The sequence below is a fragment of the Notechis scutatus genome, chromosome 4, assembly GCF_049901735.1.
Source record: "Notechis scutatus isolate UNSWTSFEM ecotype Mainland chromosome 4, rNotScu1.2, whole genome shotgun sequence".
Lineage (NCBI taxonomy): Eukaryota > Metazoa > Chordata > Lepidosauria > Squamata > Elapidae > Notechis > Notechis scutatus.
Genome location: NC_142012.1, coordinates 25,977,585 through 25,995,344, shown reverse-complemented (window position 1 = coordinate 25,995,344; position 17,760 = coordinate 25,977,585). Strand labels below are relative to the sequence as shown.

The window sequence follows — 17,760 nt, the reverse complement described above, 5'->3', positions numbered from 1 at the left end:
ACTCCAGGATCAAGTAAAGCAAGATTAATAATGTCTTGTTAATTTCAACTTATTGATAACTAAATATGGATTCTGACAGAAGCTGCATTTAATACACATAATACTTACCCTGTGGTGAACACCAGTGAAATAAATGGAACATGCTTTTATCTATTTTTCTGAACTGCAATATTCATTCAGGCAATAGCAAATAATTGTTTAAAATAAATCATAACTGTTTTAGAGTAAAAAGCTTGTCCCTGGGTGCAGTTTAACTTTCTGCTTTATATTTCATTCATTTCATCTGCACTAGAAATTCATATTATAATTTGAATCCCAAGTATTAGCTAGCCAGGAGCATATTATATCAGTAGTTGACAAAAGCCGTTGTAAAGAATTTTCAGAGTGGAAGAAAATAGGAATGCTGAACATGGTACTTACAACTGCAGTGAGCACAAACAATGGTGTGAACTGACTCAAGACTGCAGCCAGCTTGCAAGCTTCGGCAGCTGAAAGTAAACGGTGATCAAATTCTTTAAGAAGGTTCTAATAAAATAACAGAAAGAAAATTAACGTTGAAGGATACTTATTTTGACATTTTTAAATGCATATTTTATATGACATAGACTTAATTGCATCTCTTAATTCAGAGACAGTGTGTGAAAAATAATAGGCTTGAATTACAAACTATTTTGTATAAATAAGAAGGTAAAGATTGCTAAATATGCCCAAAGCAGTATATGATAGCAATTAAACATGTGGAATAATAAATGGAATTCTTACAGAATAGTTCAATATTGATCTGGAGTAATACATATGTGTGTAATATCATCTTATTTGCTTCATGTATTTCTGGTCAAATAAACAAGGAATGCTGATAGTATGTTGGATGGTATAAGACAGTGATGGCTAACCTTTTCAGCTTGGTAAAATCGGGAAAAAATGTAGCCTTCCTCGGGTCGTGTGTCACTTCAAGAAATATCAATAATTTGGTTTATGATGGACTGGGCTGGGGTGATCACACAGGGCTGTGAAACTCGTCTCCCTGGTCTCAGGGCTGCAGGTGCAGGATGTGGGGATCGGAAGGCCACCTTACAGGGCTGTGAACCTCATGGATCTCCTTTCCTCCTGTAGCGTTCCTGAGGTAATGAAACTGACAAACCTCAGTTTATGGCAGTTAAAACTGGTTCTCTGCTGCAAAGATCTTGCAGCAGCGGTGACACCACGCCTCCACGCAACAAGCAGGGAGCAGGGATTGGAGCAGAGCACAGGCAGCCTCTAAATGTGCAGGTTTTCCCCACACCAACAGGTGTGTCAGTCAAAGTGCCTCAGCGTGTCACGAGTGACACGTGTGTCATAGGTTAGCCATCACTGGTATAAGACATTAATGTATCTGTATTTCAGTAAACAAATAATGATATGTAGGTTCCTGACAGTCCAAATAATTTGTAGTGAATGTAATATAAGTGTGTCTGATGCAATTAGAACTATAATTTGAAAATTAATTTATTAATGGTACTTGCATTTGAATTAGAAGAGGGAGGCATCAATTGCAAAGTATACATAGCTGGTAATAACTGGAGCAAGTATTTGTCCTTTTATATAACATTTAAAATAAATGAAAAAATGAATGGATTTTGAGTGATGAAAATTTTGTAGAAAGGAAGTGGATATGGCTGGTTGCAAGGAAAGAATGTTGGTTGAAATAAGTGAAAAATAGCTATAGTAACAGCCTGGCTACTTTGTTGTACAGAAGGGAGAGTTGGGTACATGCAGATAAACATAAAAGGAAGTTGGACAAAGGGGCAATGGGAAACTTAAGAAGGGTGATAAAACAAGCAATATAGCACATGGTTGTAAATGAATGGGTAATGCACAAATGTGGCTTGAATACAAACATCAATAAATGATGTTAAAAAAAAAAGATGGCCCAAACAATGAAAATGATGAACTTCAAATACAAAACAAATACTGGTATATGAAACAAAGGTGAATGGGTTGAGAGGAAGGTTGGATGAAGTCAATGGAATCTTGGGGAAAAGGTGAGAGAGAACAAAAGGCTAAATATGTGAACTGTATAAATGTGGCATAAACAAGAATGGTTAGCAAGCAAAGATAGCTATAAAGCAATATGATGAATGATGTTGATATAAATTACTTTTCTTTTCTTTTTTCTTGTTTAATTCCTTTGGTTTATATTGTTTATTCTTTTTCTGTACTCTTCATAATGCTTGCTCTAAAATGTATGTATGTATGAAAATTAGTTAAATCAAGTTCATCTCTGCTGTAAAAATAGTTACCAGGCCAAGCTGAGAATTGTTTTTAAATCTGATGTAATCATCTTCACTCATAGATATAAAGATGTCTGCCAAAATACCCAGTGAGGTAGCTATTCCCTAAAAAAGAACACATATGAACAACTATAAGGCTCTTTATCTACATAATTCTAGTAGGACAAAGAAAATCAGCATTTTTTTCACCACAGGAAATATTAAAATATATGTTTCTGAAGAAATTTTACTTTTTTGTTGCAACAGATTTGCAACAATCTATATTCTTCCATTTGTGAGCAGATCTGATCATGAAGATTACAATAAATCTGGACAATAGTAGTTGAACAAGACGAACTCTGTAGATACCAGTAAATAATAGACAGCAGTGATATCAGGTACTTAAAAGTTTTATGCCTGCTGAACCAACTAAAGATTAATTGGAGATATTAATATTTTTCCAGATTAGTAGAGAGCTGAAGAATACTAATAAATTAACTCATATTGCAGATGCAAATATAGAAATAAGGACATATATTTAAATTTCACAATTAATTCCCCAGCCAAACCACCTGCCATTCTTCAATTATTCCAAATCAGTAATTTCTCTTCAATTAATTTACTTCTAATTAATTTTCCACACTGATCCTGTTCAAAATTAAATTTGCCTTCAATTAATCACCCCCTTTCCTCTTAAACTAAATTGCTTTAAGGTATAAATGTAATTTTTTGTGGTGGTGGTGGTCTATATGCCTGCCTATGTGCATGAATCCATGAGAGAAAGGACAGTGTCCACATTCTTTTAGGAATTCTGTTTCTTTCTTAGATATATGCATCTATATAAACCAGAGTCTCAAAACTTCAACAGGTATTTCACTTTTTAAGATCAGAGAGGAGAGACAAAACTGTCCCTTAGATGTCAATGGCTCAAGCACCAAAGGATTTAGAGAACATGGAATTTTGCCTCTTCAAAATAAACATTTTTTATGAAGCAGTCTGTTTCTTTGTAATCATTTGAATGTAACAATTAGTGTTCGATATGTCCATTTATAATATGAGCTTTTAATAAGCACAGAAAGTGCTCGAACATAGGGCATGACTCGGTAGGAAATATTTAAGGTGTCAAAAAATACATTTATTACCTTCTTATCTGGCTGGGGAAGTGTAAAATAACCCAAAATTGAGGCCCAAATCAGCTCTGCTGCTTCATACCACATCCCTAAAATACAATACACATAAACAAATTGTTCATTTTTAAAACATTTGTTTTATTTTTCAAAAAGAGTTTTACTACTGATGAATATTGGAGCCACTTACAAATTCTGATGACAAGGGCTGGACATTTTATGATAGGAACAAATACTATCAGTTAGTATTCATCATTTATTTGTTACCATTTTAACAAAGTCTATTTTATAGAAATATCTAGATCTATTTTTCTCTCATATTAAAAGACAGCAATTACATGTCAATATAATGTAGAACAGGCCGTATATTAAAAATTATCCCAAAACTTCATATTTCTGTTAAGAAATATTTTTCAATATGAAAAGCCTTTACTCATACTGGAAGATTATTTTGTTTGTGAATGAATATCCATATTAGTGCCTTCAAATCAGTCCTGAGGCCTGGCAATGATGTAGAATCCATGAAGTTTTATTGGCAACTATAGGTAGTTGCCAGTACTCTAAGATAGCAAAGAGTAGAACTCTAGTTTCCCAGTTACTAATCCAATGTCTTTAATCACTACACTAGCTCTGTGGAGATCATTGATGTTTTGTTATTGATGTTATTATGTGCAACTTCTTAACTCCTTAACTATTTATTTTTATAGATTGAGTTTTTCTACAAGTTCATCCACATGAAACAGTTACTATGCAATCTATTCCAAAGTTGTAGCTTTGGAACAGCATAGAGATTCTTGGATTTATTACCCAGTTTCTGTAGAATTTGTCCTCTGATCTGTATACAGACAGATTGAACAAGAATACAATCACTTTCATTACAGTACTTCCATACTCCTAAAAAGCAAAAGGAAAAGGTCAGTAAAATATCATTCAGAGCTTTAAAGATGAGGAATAATAATAGCAAGATTAGAATTTAACACTTGGATGAAATTAACAGTCCTTGTTTTACAGCTAGTTGGTTTATAACTTAAGCTCTGGGAGACATTCAAAGACATAAATACACGATTTTATGTTTTATTTAATGATTTATATTTATCATTCAATATAATTATAATATTTGCTATTATATCTTTCTACAAAGATTCATTAATTAACATGCACACAAACACACACACACACACACACATTATAGTTCTTCAGTGAGCCAAATTACAGCAATTTAAAAAAATGAGGATACTGTATATTAAAATTGGTTCCCAATAGACGTAACATGGAAGGTTAAACATGAGAAACTGAAGAAGTAAAGACCAAAACAAAGTTTTTCTCCCAACGAATTAATTTATAAGCATCCAAAATTATTTGCATATCCCACTATAGGCTATAACTAGCAATAACTGGAATTTATCAATTAAAATGGAAAGAAGTATAACAACCATAATTTATTTACCTGTTGCCCCATTGTCAATAATAAGACTGCTAAGAATATATTCAGCCTTCAATAATTTACCTAGAAATATTAAATATTTTTTTGGTTATAATCAACATGATATGGCAATGTCACTTCATGAGTAAGGTTCCAGGGTGAATACAGACAGCTGCATTAGTTCACATACAATTACACACATGCATTCAACTTTGTGATAATAATTTCTCACATTTGACATAATTATATATATATGTAAGCTTAGATTCGTCCAAACAAGTATTTTGTTCTATTTGACGTTTTATGCTTTCGATATGCTACTTTGACTGACACTGAATTAAAAGAATTAACAGAGACCTATCTCTCTGTTTTGTTGACATATCTATTTTTCAGATACGCCAGAATGCTAGAAAACTTAATATTTCTGTTTGTATTGTGTTGAAATGAAGTTATTAAAAAAGATCATAAGTTCATGACCATTTACCAACTGCTGAACAAAAACAGATTTCATTTTCTTCTTACAATAATTTTTTCCCCAAAATAAAAAACAAACCTCAACCAAAACTTTCTCTTCTTATCTTCCTCCTGCAACATTCTTTTCCGGTCGAGTTCTTCTTTGTGGTGGCCATTTCTGACCACCGCTACAACCGCCTTTGGGAAAGGGAGTAAGGGCCAGCTGGGGAGGAGAGATGCGGCTCTCCTTAACCCTGCAGGCAGTCTCCCCCCTCTTCACCACCTCTACGGGGTGGCTTAGCCCCAAAACCAGCTGGCTCAGGGCGCTCCAGCGGCGAGCACGGATCGAAGCTTCGGAGAGACGAGGTTTCGGTCTGTCGCCGAAGAAGCTCAAACCGGAAGTCATATGGTTCTGACTCTTACAGAAGCCTGACAATGGCAGATGAGATTCTGCTGAAATGTTGCTACAACTTTAAAAGCACAACTATAATGACGTGGGAAAATACCCGAACAAAGCTGAATACCACACACACACACACACACACACACACACATACAGATAGATAGACAGACAGACAGATAGATAGATAGATATAGATATAAAATATTTATTTATATAAAACAAGTTTGCGACAGTGTCTCTGATTCCATTTGGACACCTGCTGTGCAATTCTCTGACAGGTTATTGGCCCAGAAGTGCCCTGAAAAGCTAGTAGTATTTTTCTGAGATAAAAGTGTCTTTATGGCCTGAGGGAGGTTAAGGACGATTGGCAGGGAGCAGCCTTTAGGCAACAAAAGCTCTAATTAGTGTTTTCCACATTCTTTTACAATTTTCTCCTGTTTTCCTTCCCCATTAGAAACTTTGTGTTGGCAAAGTGCATGGCATAAAGAAATGTCACCTTCAGAAAGAGACAAAGTATCCTCTTGAAAGTCAAGTATCTTCTAATTGGAATTGGGCTAAGAAAATGGAGAAAGGGTCAAGGGCTTGCAGACAGCATTTCATTACCTGAATTCACAGAGATGCGAGCCTGACGGATAACCAGCTGAGGAGCAATTGGTACCGTAGGCTCAAGCTGATGCAGCCGTTTGACAATTTGGAGAAGCTGGCTGGAACCATCAACCCAATATAGAAACCGGTCAACCAGAAATGCAATAGCTGTTGCTGTCAGATAGTCCCTGCTGGCAATGGAGGTTTTTAAGCAAACCTGAAAAGAGGACCAAAAATATGTGAATAGGAACAAGCTGCCCTAGGAAACTCTTTGCAGAGGATGATCCATAAAATACACATTCACCCAGGAGATAGAGAAGGTACCAAGCTGCAGTATTTCTTCACTTATTTCTCTGAAAGATGTTTACGCTTTCCTTGAGCTGCAGAAACTCCCAAGACAAAGTTGGGACGTATTTCATCCAATGCAGAATAGAAAAGGTGGAAAGGGACTTAAACAAGACTTTACACAATAAGGTATACACTTTTGGTGTAGCAGTGTAATATTTTACCTTTGTGTGCAGTGACATTTTTCAGGTTCACTCAGCTTGTTAACCAAAGTTAGGTGAGAAACTTAATCATGTAAACAAATATATAGATTGTACTAAGCTGCTAATGGTTTAGTTTGTTGATTAAGCCACTGTAAATCTGTTTACTGTTAAAAATATAAAATATGGTTGACAAACTACAGAGACTGAATTCACACCACAGGCTAGACTAAGCCACCGTACAGTTTAAGCATAATGTGAACCTAGGTATTAAGTTAATGTACAACTAAAAAAGTTACGTTTGGTTCTCACTAAAATCAATGGGACTTAAATTGTGGAGAATATATCATATAAATTTTAATCAGAACTAATAACTGTGCATAGCATCTCTTCACATAAGTGCAAGAACACTCTCTTCCAGTCATGAGAATTTCACCACATGTCTCTTTTCCTTATAAAGAAATGTTGAAAGCAGACTCCCTTTCACTATAGTGAGGGACATTTTCCTGCATGGTATTAGCAGGAATGCAGAGTATATGTTTACTCAGAAGATCAGGGGGTTAATTATTTTGAAATTTGCTCTTCAGGTGATTTAGGCAATAAAAAACTGATTATTTTTAAGGATTTTTGAAAGTAAAATAAAATGTGGCAATTGAAAAGGAATTCCCCTTTTCCTGGAACATATACTTTCCACTATGGGACGAATTCCCCATCTTTGAAGCACCTGTAAATTGATACTGCCTAGGTATAAATTCTTCACAGCGCTCCAGCATATACCGTATGTATAAGCACTGCCTTCATTGCCTAATATATTTTTCTCCTTTGCATCTTGCCTTCTTTTAAGAAACTGAAACACAAAGGCATGGGAGAGGGTGACCTGCCAGACAAAAGAGCCTTTGAGTTCCTAGGAAAAGGAGATGTGAAGAAGGGTAGGAGGAATCCAAGTGGCCCTATTATTTCCACTTGCACTAATTAGACATTTTTCTGTCAGCTATTGAGCACCACTGAGAGGCCAAACTCACTGAATTCATTTCTAAAGTGTTTACAGAAGTTTGCATCTGTTTGTGTCTCTTCAGGAGGAAAATAAGCACTTCAATAGCATTGTGAAAAAAAATCTATACCAAGTTTCCCTATTCTGGGAGGCTGGGCAGCTGCATAATTTAACTCTCTGCTTTAATGCTGAAACCTCTTGTAACCTTCTTCAAAATCAAGTTGACATAAAATAGGGCAAAGTCAAGATAGGGGAAGAATATTGTCTTTTTTTCTTTTTCTTTCCTTCAAGGTAAGATGGCACTTCACTCTGATAAATTTAGCTTGATATCAGTTGTTGATATTATAAAACTCTTTTCTGGTCTCTCTCAACAACATGCTAAGAAAATATTTGACTATTTCTTTGCCTATGGAATCACACAACACCATTTAGTCCACAAGAAAAATTTAAAGAGTGTAGCAATTATTTCATACTTGAAGTCTAATAAATCAACTAATTTCTTCCTCTCAAAATCATTGGCAGAAATCTAATAAAATTATTTCTCACAGGAGACACTAAATTCTGTCCAATTCAATCCTGTTGATCTCAAAGCCTATAATAAAATGTAGTTTGTCATTGTTTCTTTAAAAAAAATATGTGCTTCTGGAATCTTCTTTTTTGATAGATTAAATGTTGAGTTATAGCAAAGCTAGCTTCCCTTTTTGATAGCATCATGTAGAAGCATGATGGAGCTGGAAGGATGGTACGCTAGTTCAAATGTTCCTATTCACACAGATCAAGAAACTCTTAAGAAGAGTTCGTCTTGATGAAGCTAATGAAGAGATTGAAGACTTCCCTTTTAAGATAATCTGGTCAATAAACTAGGATTGGATTTAATAGTGTTTAGGAAAAACAACTGATCTTTGTAAACTTATTTTTTACTTTTTCACTCTCTCTAGCTATAGTTAAAATTAATTAATCTAATAATTTTGAAAGTAAACCAGCAATAGTAACTGAAAGAAAAGCAATTTCTTGTGTTACCATCAAATAATGACTATGTATAAATATACTGATAGAAAAAAGGGAAAATATGCTTATTAATTGGAAATGTATGGTACATTACATTAGTATAATCAGTATGTATCAGTATAATCAAATAAATGATTTATATTACTCCTTCCATATATGCATAATATGTAAGCTAAGAATAGCTGGTTTCTGTATGACTTTCACATAGAGTTATTATGACTTTTGAAAGCCATCATGCAATGATCTATTATAGGTTTTTCAAAACCCATTAAGCTAATATCTTACAATTTATGCTCAACTCCTGGAGTCTACGTGCAAACATTTATAAATGTTCTTTGTAGTAGTACTGAAGTGGCTTCTTATTGCCTTTTCCCATGATCTTCCCATGATTTTTCAAATCCCCAGTCTAGTTTGAAGCCTTGATTTTTCTTGTAGTCTCTGATTTAAATATAATTCAGGTCTGACTCTGTTCAGCTTTGCCAAGTTCAAGCAGGTGCTGCCACCTGCTGTGGCAAAATAAGTTTGTACTGTTAACGATATCAAACTACTGTCCTTTAGAATGGTATCAGCCAGAGCACATAGTTGTGCTAGTGCTTCTGTATTTGAATGTTTCCATTCACTATATAATCTCAGTAATTTCTTGCCAGTTTTGAAGCAAAACCAGCTTTGATCTTGCTGGTTTTGTTTTCAATTCCACACATATGTCCCACCTCCCCATAAAAAAGTGACTGGTACATATAGATGCATCCAATGTACCTCCACCAAATTAGTATAATTTCAAATAAACCATTTTAAAATTGTAATTGCAGTATTTTTTGTCAAAATATAGTGTAGAAATTATTGATTCAGTAAATGCAACAGCCCAACTTTTTAAAAAATACAATATAAAGTGGATGGATGGGAAAAAAGTTTTTGTATTCATCATGGCTACAGAGAGGAATAAGCATGCACTCTGCTTGAACATCTGTTCAATGTGTGTATGTAATTGAATTTAGGGCACAAAAGGAACTTCATGGCTAGAGAACTGAAGAAGGTGCAAATGGAAATAGATTTGCAGAATTCTATATGTTAATTTAAATGTTTGCATCTGGATATGTATGCAGATTGGGGATGAAAAAAATGTTTTCCCACAGAGCTTTTTACAAAAAGAAAGGAAGAATGTCCTATATTCTAGGACCTTATTTTAGTGATTTAAATCCTTTATGGGATTCATAGTTTCATTTTTATCCTCAAGGCCAATGCTACAACATCAAGCATTTGCCAGAAAAATTCCTACTTCTTCAGAAACACCTGCTCCAGTGATTGTTATAAATATTATAAATGCAAACAGAACCAATGTCTCCTAAAGTCCTTTGCTGGTTCTGACTCTGTATGTTATAATGGCTCCTCATTACAGACTGAATCACCACCACCAAGTCTTCTAGGACTTTACAGCTTTGCAGTATTAAGAGCAAGCTGATTTTTGCATTATAATTCTGCAAGTTATGTTTTCTCATTAAATTCAAATTTTGAAATAATTTTGAATCTCAATTAATGACATTGCAAATCCCAAATATTTTTAGAATGTCTCAGGAATCTTATTTTTGGAAGTGTGCAGATTCTACCACAGTACATGTAGCTTAGCTGCATCAAGAATGAGGCTGATTTCAATAAGTTTTGGGCAACTCTAGCTTGTGATCACAAAACACTCAACTAGAATCAACACGTGGCTATGAAAAAACTAGATTCCCAAATAGGGGCACCAATGAAGTCTCTTTTGACTTATCCTTCGAAGGGAGCTTCCCACATTTTGTGACTATTTTTACCTTCCAATATGGAGACAAGGCATAGCACAATGGTTGAGGCATTAGTTCAGAAAGATCAGGTTCAAATTCTTCTTAAATATCAGAAGTTAATTGGGTCACATGGGTAGCTACTAGCTACACAACAGAACTGTTATAGGAAGAACCATAGTTACATAATTTTGAGGTCCTGGGATAAAGGCAGAATTACAAACCTAACAAATAAATAAAAATACGATTGTGTTAGTCCTGGTGGATATTATCTTCTAAAGGCAAAAAGTAGAAGAAAAAGAGTTCAAAAATAGCAATTGAAATAAATAATTGTAGCAAATAAGAGTAAAAATTGAATGCTGAAGAAATTCTAAGTTGGTAGTTAAAATTCAAAAAGTTTGGGCTTTTTTTGAATATTCATTCAAATAACTTCAACAACTATTAAAAGCATTCTTAGTGTCCAGAGAGACCATATTTTCTGCACTTTATTGAATCAATTAAACATTTATTATCAGATACATTAATCTGAATTTAAATTAATGAATGAGAATTACATCCAAACCACTTAAAGAATTCATGAAAAATCGTGCTAAGAGTTATCATATCTTCCTTTCATTTCAGATTCCTAGCTAAAAGTTCAACAGTGAAAATCATGAAGAGAAAAAAAAATTTGCAGGGTATACATTTCACTCCACCTATTTTTGAAGATTGATAAAAACCAACAATATGGGGGTTCTTTGCACTCCCTGCCTGCTCCTCGATGTCTTTTATGACCGTTCTCATTCTGCTAGTTTTATACAATAGGATTCTGCAGCCAATGCCAAGCTGAACTGTTTAAAAGGCTGATGTAAGCAGCCCTGATTGCTTTGCATACTCAGCCAAGCAGTGGTCTGCAAACAAAGCTTGGCTTGTAACAATGCAAGGCTAAGTCAAATTTTCAGACAGGAGACCCAAGTGCTCTCACAGAGATACTTTGAGATCAGGGAAGCTACTCAAGAAGTAAGATGCTGCATGCTGTGAATAAGGACCACAAAATCTGGCCTTCCAGAATAATAAACACTTCATTCAAGGATCCCAGAGCATTTACAAACACTGGTTCATTCTGGTCGAGAGCTTATTCTAAACTCACCACTTTAGAATAAACCCAGACATAATGTGTTAACTGTTTTTACCAACAATACCAACAAAGGGTTATTTGTGTTTCTGGGAGAATTAAAATAATTCCTCAAATCATATGAAAACAGTAAAAATTTCATTTTTAGCTGTCAAGCTGTAATTTTTAAAAAATACATAAAATACATTAAAAAATACATGAAAATCTGATAATGCCTCAATTATTTAAAAGCAAAGGGAGGGGGGAAGCAAAGCAGGAAAGAAAAAGCCTTTCTTGACTAATACTAATAATATGGGTCAAAATGTCAGTCAAAGTACGATTAAAAGGAAAACAAAAAGAAGTGTCTCTTTTCTCCTGCAGTACAATGGTGCTGGAATATAAATGACCAATGAAACTGAAATAATACTTCAAAGCCCACAGGGAAAGGAAGACAGTATTTGGAAATAACTTCTGATGGTAGAATGAAACCAGGAAAATGTTGGGTAACCCACAAACTTTGGGACACTTGAGTGAATCGTTTCAAACTAGCATGACCTGGGGCCAAGAGACCTATAGCCTGTCACCCCAAGATCTGCTTTGTTTTGCTGGGGCAGCTGCAGTTATCAACAGATGTTTCAACAATAAATAATTGGTATCATCCCAGAAATGGTTCATCTACCTGGGGTGAGAATATAATGTGTGCAAACATGGCTTTGCTATTACAGCCACATTAATCTCCTATCTATCCAGGTTTCTCAGGGAGTTTTACTGCAGGTGTTTTTCCTAGGAGGGAGCAGACAAATGCTTTTGAGTCTAGGGGCTTTGTGGGCATTGTCAAAGGGTCAGCCTCCACCATAAATTTCTGTCTAAGGCCACACACCAGAAAGGAAAAGAAAAGTTAAAAGAAAAAGAAAAAAAGGAGCGGGGGGGGGGGGTGTAAGGGGAGAGAGGGAAGAAGTAGAAAATAGCCAAAACAAATTCAGAATCACAATAAAACTCCACTTAGTGCCAGGAATTTGTAAAACAGCAACTCAGCCCTCCTCCTCTGTCAAGGCGTGTAAGTTACATCACACACGCAAATTAAATCCATTTGCTTATGGAGGGGAAGAAGAATGACTTGGTATTGATTCAATAGAACTTTAAATATTACAACTCTCTACTGCATGATGTCAACATTCAGTATTCTATTTGAACCCACTTGGCGTCTTACATTTCACACATTTCTCTGGTTAATGGCCCACAATCCCATGGATAAAGCTTGGAAATTCATATCCATGGAAATACTTTTTAGTAACATTTTAAAGGCAACATTTAGCAGAAAAAGCTGCCAATAGGAAGTTGGATCCCTTGGATGGGAAGAGTCCAAATAAAATATTATGGAATCCAAAAGAGCATGCCTAATAGGAATATCTTATCTCTATGCATTTGCCTGAAATGTAGTAGACACAAGTGAGCAAAAAGTGGAATTGTTTCATTAGAGAATTGGTCCAGGCAATTTGTGGTGCCTGATGAATTTTGGATATTAGGATTGTTCAAGTGATTCAGATTCAAAGACAAAGCATCATTTGGACCCTGAGTGGGTGTATATGAAATATTTTCTGGGACACCTTAAAGGAACTGCCTCTTTGTTTGGGTTTCTATGGCTGTTTTTCCATTTGTAGGAAAAGGTGTCTGGTTAATGGCCCTAAAAGGTGCTAATTGCACACTCACAGAACTTTAAGTCACATGTTGCCCTTTGAATAGATTTGATTTCATTCTTCAGCATGAGATGTTTCCTCTATAAGAGGAGGCTTAATTCATCTTTCAGAGCTAATACTGTAGTTTGGGTAAGTCAGAAGAAATACTACTTTCACGGGATATCTTAGTTTGCTTTCTTTTCCACTGACTCATTGACATCCTAAAGCCCTAGGACAAAGTAACCCAAAAGTATACTGGGGTTAAAAATAGTAATAATAATAATTATTATTATTATTACAATAATAATAAATTAGGAAATATACAAATTTGTTTTCCCAAATACTAAAAATCAGCTACCCACCACCTAGTAGCTTTGAGAAGAAAGGAAGTTTCTAAAAAAAATCTTCAAATGGAAATACCCTTTTCAAAATTACAATCATAATGTAACAAATAAAACAAGTTTTCTGTCCCTCAACAGAGAACTAGGCAAGCCCACTAATGTCAATCTTTATCTAACAGGTAAAATTTAGAATGAAAATTTTCAGCTCAAGGGAAAAAATATTAGACATTTTAATCACTGCCATAAGTAACTATCATGGAACTATTATTTCAGAAGAGATTTATCTACTTACTATTTGCTTTGATAACTAGAATCATAATGGCACATATTTGATTTTTTTTATCATTTTATGCTCACCTTCATGTGGCTGAATAAGATTATCTATTCTTTATCAGGCTAACAGATAAAATCTTAGATTTGTGTTTTTCATTTGCACACTCCAAAGTACACCTGATGCACTTGAATGAGTGGCTTCTTTTATCTCGTCATTGCAGGAAGTCCCCTTGTGCCATGAACCCAGTGCTTACATGAAAATGCATACTAAACTACAGATTAGGTTACATATTTTGCAATATGTGAACAAAATCAAACCACTGACCCCGTGTCTTCTGATTACAACAGGAATCAATTTAACTATCGACTTGAACAGAAGCAGGCTAGCAACTGTCATGGGTTAGAAGCAACAGTGAAAATGGAGTGGGGGGGTCACCAGTGTAACAAGGAAGCTACCATCTGTTGGGTCACTGTAAATTTAAGAGCTAGTGCAGGTTTCAAGGACAGGTATCTTTGGTGTCATACCAGTAACTCATGCAGCCTTGCATTGATCATATCTTGCAAATTTGTTTTGTCTTCAAGGTCTATGGCTTGTTTGTATTGCCACCTTTCTGGCACAAAGGGCCACTTCATTTCCTTGGCCTCTTCGATGAGGGTCCTCAAATCCTCAGGGAGTGAAGCTGAAAGGGTCAAAGGGCAGGTAAGTGAGTCAGCCATAAAGGTTACAAGGTGATACCTTTCTTGTTGAAAGCATTCCCTTCCCCAGATTGCCTCTAAGGAACCACAAGCTGCCACTTCTTCTAGCAACAGACCAACAGGGAGAGGGGCTACCTGTCATCAGGTGACCTCTCATCCTTTGCCCTGCAGCTAAACTGGAGCTGTCTGCCATTAAAGAAAGAAATTTAGCAGGAAGAGAAAGACTGGATTGTTTCATGGGTATCATCACAAAGCATAAGTTGGAAAGGAATGGAAGATATAGGATGCTCACAGAAAATTCATGAATTTGGATATAAAGGATTAAAGTAACAAATACATGGCTTGATTGTTCTCCCTTTCAATATTATGCATACAAAAAATATGGACCATTTCATTATTATCAGATATATTTATGCCCTTCAGAAGTTCAAGGCAGCTCATACAGATGTCTATTCATTTTAACCATGCAAAATGATTTTGTGAGGTAGGTTGGGCTGATTCAAAGTCACCTAGCGTATTTTCATGGTTGAAAGTCTTTGTCCAACTTCTTGAACCTTTATGCCACATTGATTCTCAACAAAATGGTTAATTATGTTTGACATTTTGCATCCCAAGCTAAGAACTCAGACAAGTATCATAATGGATTGGATCCAGGTTTGAACACTCTTGTTCTATAAATGGGGTTAACGATTATCTTTTCTATCCTGCTAAAAAAAGTTGTTTAGAAGAAAGTGGGAGATATTGTGAAAATTATCATTTCAGCCCAATTATCTAATGATTCTAAGTTCTCGTGGTGAAAAGCAGCTTTTCATGAGAAACAATTCTGATATTAAATTAGGATAAGAGATAAGCCTGCAACTATTATCGTGATGGATAAATAGAATCTCAAGGAAAGCCAGTGATATAAATAGTAGTAAGGATACTGAACTATCAGAAAATCCAGCTTTAGATCCACCCTCCACCATGTTATTTCTTAATCAATGAATCAGTTTTTAAATAAATCTTCACTAGAATGCTTTGTTGATCAGCTTATGCATTGGGGAAATATGAAAAGTGTATGAAAAAGGAACTAACATGGAAGATAAGAAAGATAGTGTTGCTACAAAGACAAATAGATAGATAGATAGATAGATAGATAGATAGATAGATAGATAGATAGATAGACAGATAGATAGATAGATATAAATTTTTATTTATCATGGTTTTAATATGTGCAATAATCAGCATTTGCATTTCATTTCAACAATTGATGCTAAAGATGATTTTGGGTGTTAATAATTTCAACAATTATTTAACAGCTTAGGGATTTACAAACTGGGAAGATACCTTTCGAAATAATCTTTTCCTCTCTTTTCCCGTTCATCTCCTAAATTCTGCCTCATCTGAGCATCATAGAAAATAATAACAGCTCCTTGTTTTGAATTCACGAACCACTGTAATAAAATATGCTGCAACATTCCTGTTATCTTGCAACCATGATGTATGCTTTATGAATTAGTTGCCAAAAATTCATGTTATAGCTTTGTGATGTAACTTTGCTTCTTAACTACCTCCCTGTGAAGTTTTCAATACAAGTACTAAATAACAGGGCTTGCATTGTGATGTCATATTTTATCACCAGGAATAGAAATGGAGACCTACAAATTTTTAAATTTATCCTACAGAAAATCACATTAGGCCATGACCCAATTAACTGCATTTTAAGCCTAGTATTTCTACAACTTCAATCACTGAAGAATCTAAAGCAATAATCTCTGTCACACCTTGTGACATTTATCAATATGCCCCATTTCACTGGTTCAGACAGATTTTTACCCTTATCTCAGCTGAGGATAATCGATCCTAGGAAGCTCTGAGTCTCAGATCCTTCACTTCCTGAAGCAGTTCACCTGGAGGGCCCTGTCTAATGAGGTGATTATAAAGGCATTGATTCAGTAGATCTGGAACTAAAGCAATTGTTCACCAAGATATCTAGCATTTCACAAAGGAAGAAGCCAAGAAGAAGCCACCTGATTAGAAGCTGCACAGCCCATCTGAAGAGAAGCAATACATGACAGGACGCTAGCCAGATGAATACTGATGGATGCTGGGACGCAGACAGACTTTCCCCCCCTTATTTTCCTCCCCAAAAACTAAACCTGACCACATAGTTTCGTAGCGAAGCACGGTTATCGAGCTAATATCTATATCTGTATCTAATATTCTTTTGCTTTGGTGACTATTTATAGTAAAGCTGTGTGGAGCTGAGAGGAAATAGTGTCAAGGAAGCAAAAACACTCCTTACATCATAAAAAGATTTATGCCTGCTAAACTATATTCTTAAATGAATGCACACAATAAGGAATATGGTATAATCAAAGATGTACATCAGCAGTTCACAAACTGTAGGTCAAGAGGCTATCTACACTCCCACAGGATACAGTCCACACACCTCTACTATAAATAGTCACCAAAGCAAAAGAATATTAGATACAGATATAGATATAGATACTAGCTCGATAACTGTGCTTCGCTACGAAACTATGTGGTCGGGCTTAGTTTTTGGGGAGAAAAATAAGGGGAAAAAAGTCTGCCTCTGTGTCTGCATCCATCAGTATTCATCTGGCTAGCATCCTGTCATATGTGAGAGTTGAGGGCTGTTTGGAAACTGAAACAGCATTTTCTGTGTGAGCAAGGAGACAGCAAGGAGCCTGGGCGTGGCTTAGCTCAACTGTTCTGTACTAAAGCTGCTTGGTGCTGTGAAACTAAAAGTGAAACTTTTCTCCTCTGCTTATGTTTCGCATTTGGAACAGATTTCTTTTCAGGTGGGGAGGGGGAATAGAATTCTTTAGCATCAAAGTGTGTTAATAATAATATAGGGAATACTAATGCTCTGATGGTCATTTCAAAAAATCCTTTCTTAGTGAGCACCTAGAAGCCAAGAGGAACATGCACGCCAAATTTCAAGTTTGTAGGCTTTACGGTTCTGGAGATTTTGTGATGATGTGTGAGTGGTATTTCACTTTTATATATAGGTAGTCCTCAACTTACATTTAGCGACTGTTCAAAGTTACAATGACACCGAAAAATGTGGCTTACAACTGGTCATTGCACTTATGACTGTTGAAGCATCTCTATGGTCATGTGATTAAAAAGAGTAGGTATTTATGATGGTACTGACATCCTGGGGTTTTTGATTGCCATTT

The 17,760-nt window shown here is 35.4% G+C and overlaps 1 protein-coding gene across 4 annotated transcripts in view; it reads right to left on the bottom strand.

Annotated features, from left to right (window-relative positions):
- Positions 1-17,760, bottom strand: part of ALPK1 (alpha kinase 1) — a 68,235-nt gene that overhangs the window by 12,957 nt on the left and 37,518 nt on the right. For all 4 annotated transcript variants that reach the window (XM_087962966.1, XM_087962967.1, XM_026668698.2 and 1 more), the window contains exons 3-9: positions 14,405-14,559; positions 6,259-6,457; positions 4,824-4,883; positions 4,184-4,270; positions 3,392-3,468; positions 2,280-2,375; positions 421-525 (exon numbers count right to left, since the gene is read on the bottom strand). In XM_087962966.1, coding sequence (XP_087819092.1) covers positions 421-525; positions 2,280-2,375; positions 3,392-3,468; positions 4,184-4,270; positions 4,824-4,883; positions 6,259-6,457; positions 14,405-14,559 — 779 coding nt within the window. The remainder of the gene's footprint in view (positions 1-420; positions 526-2,279; positions 2,376-3,391; positions 3,469-4,183; positions 4,271-4,823; positions 4,884-6,258; positions 6,458-14,404; positions 14,560-17,760) is intronic.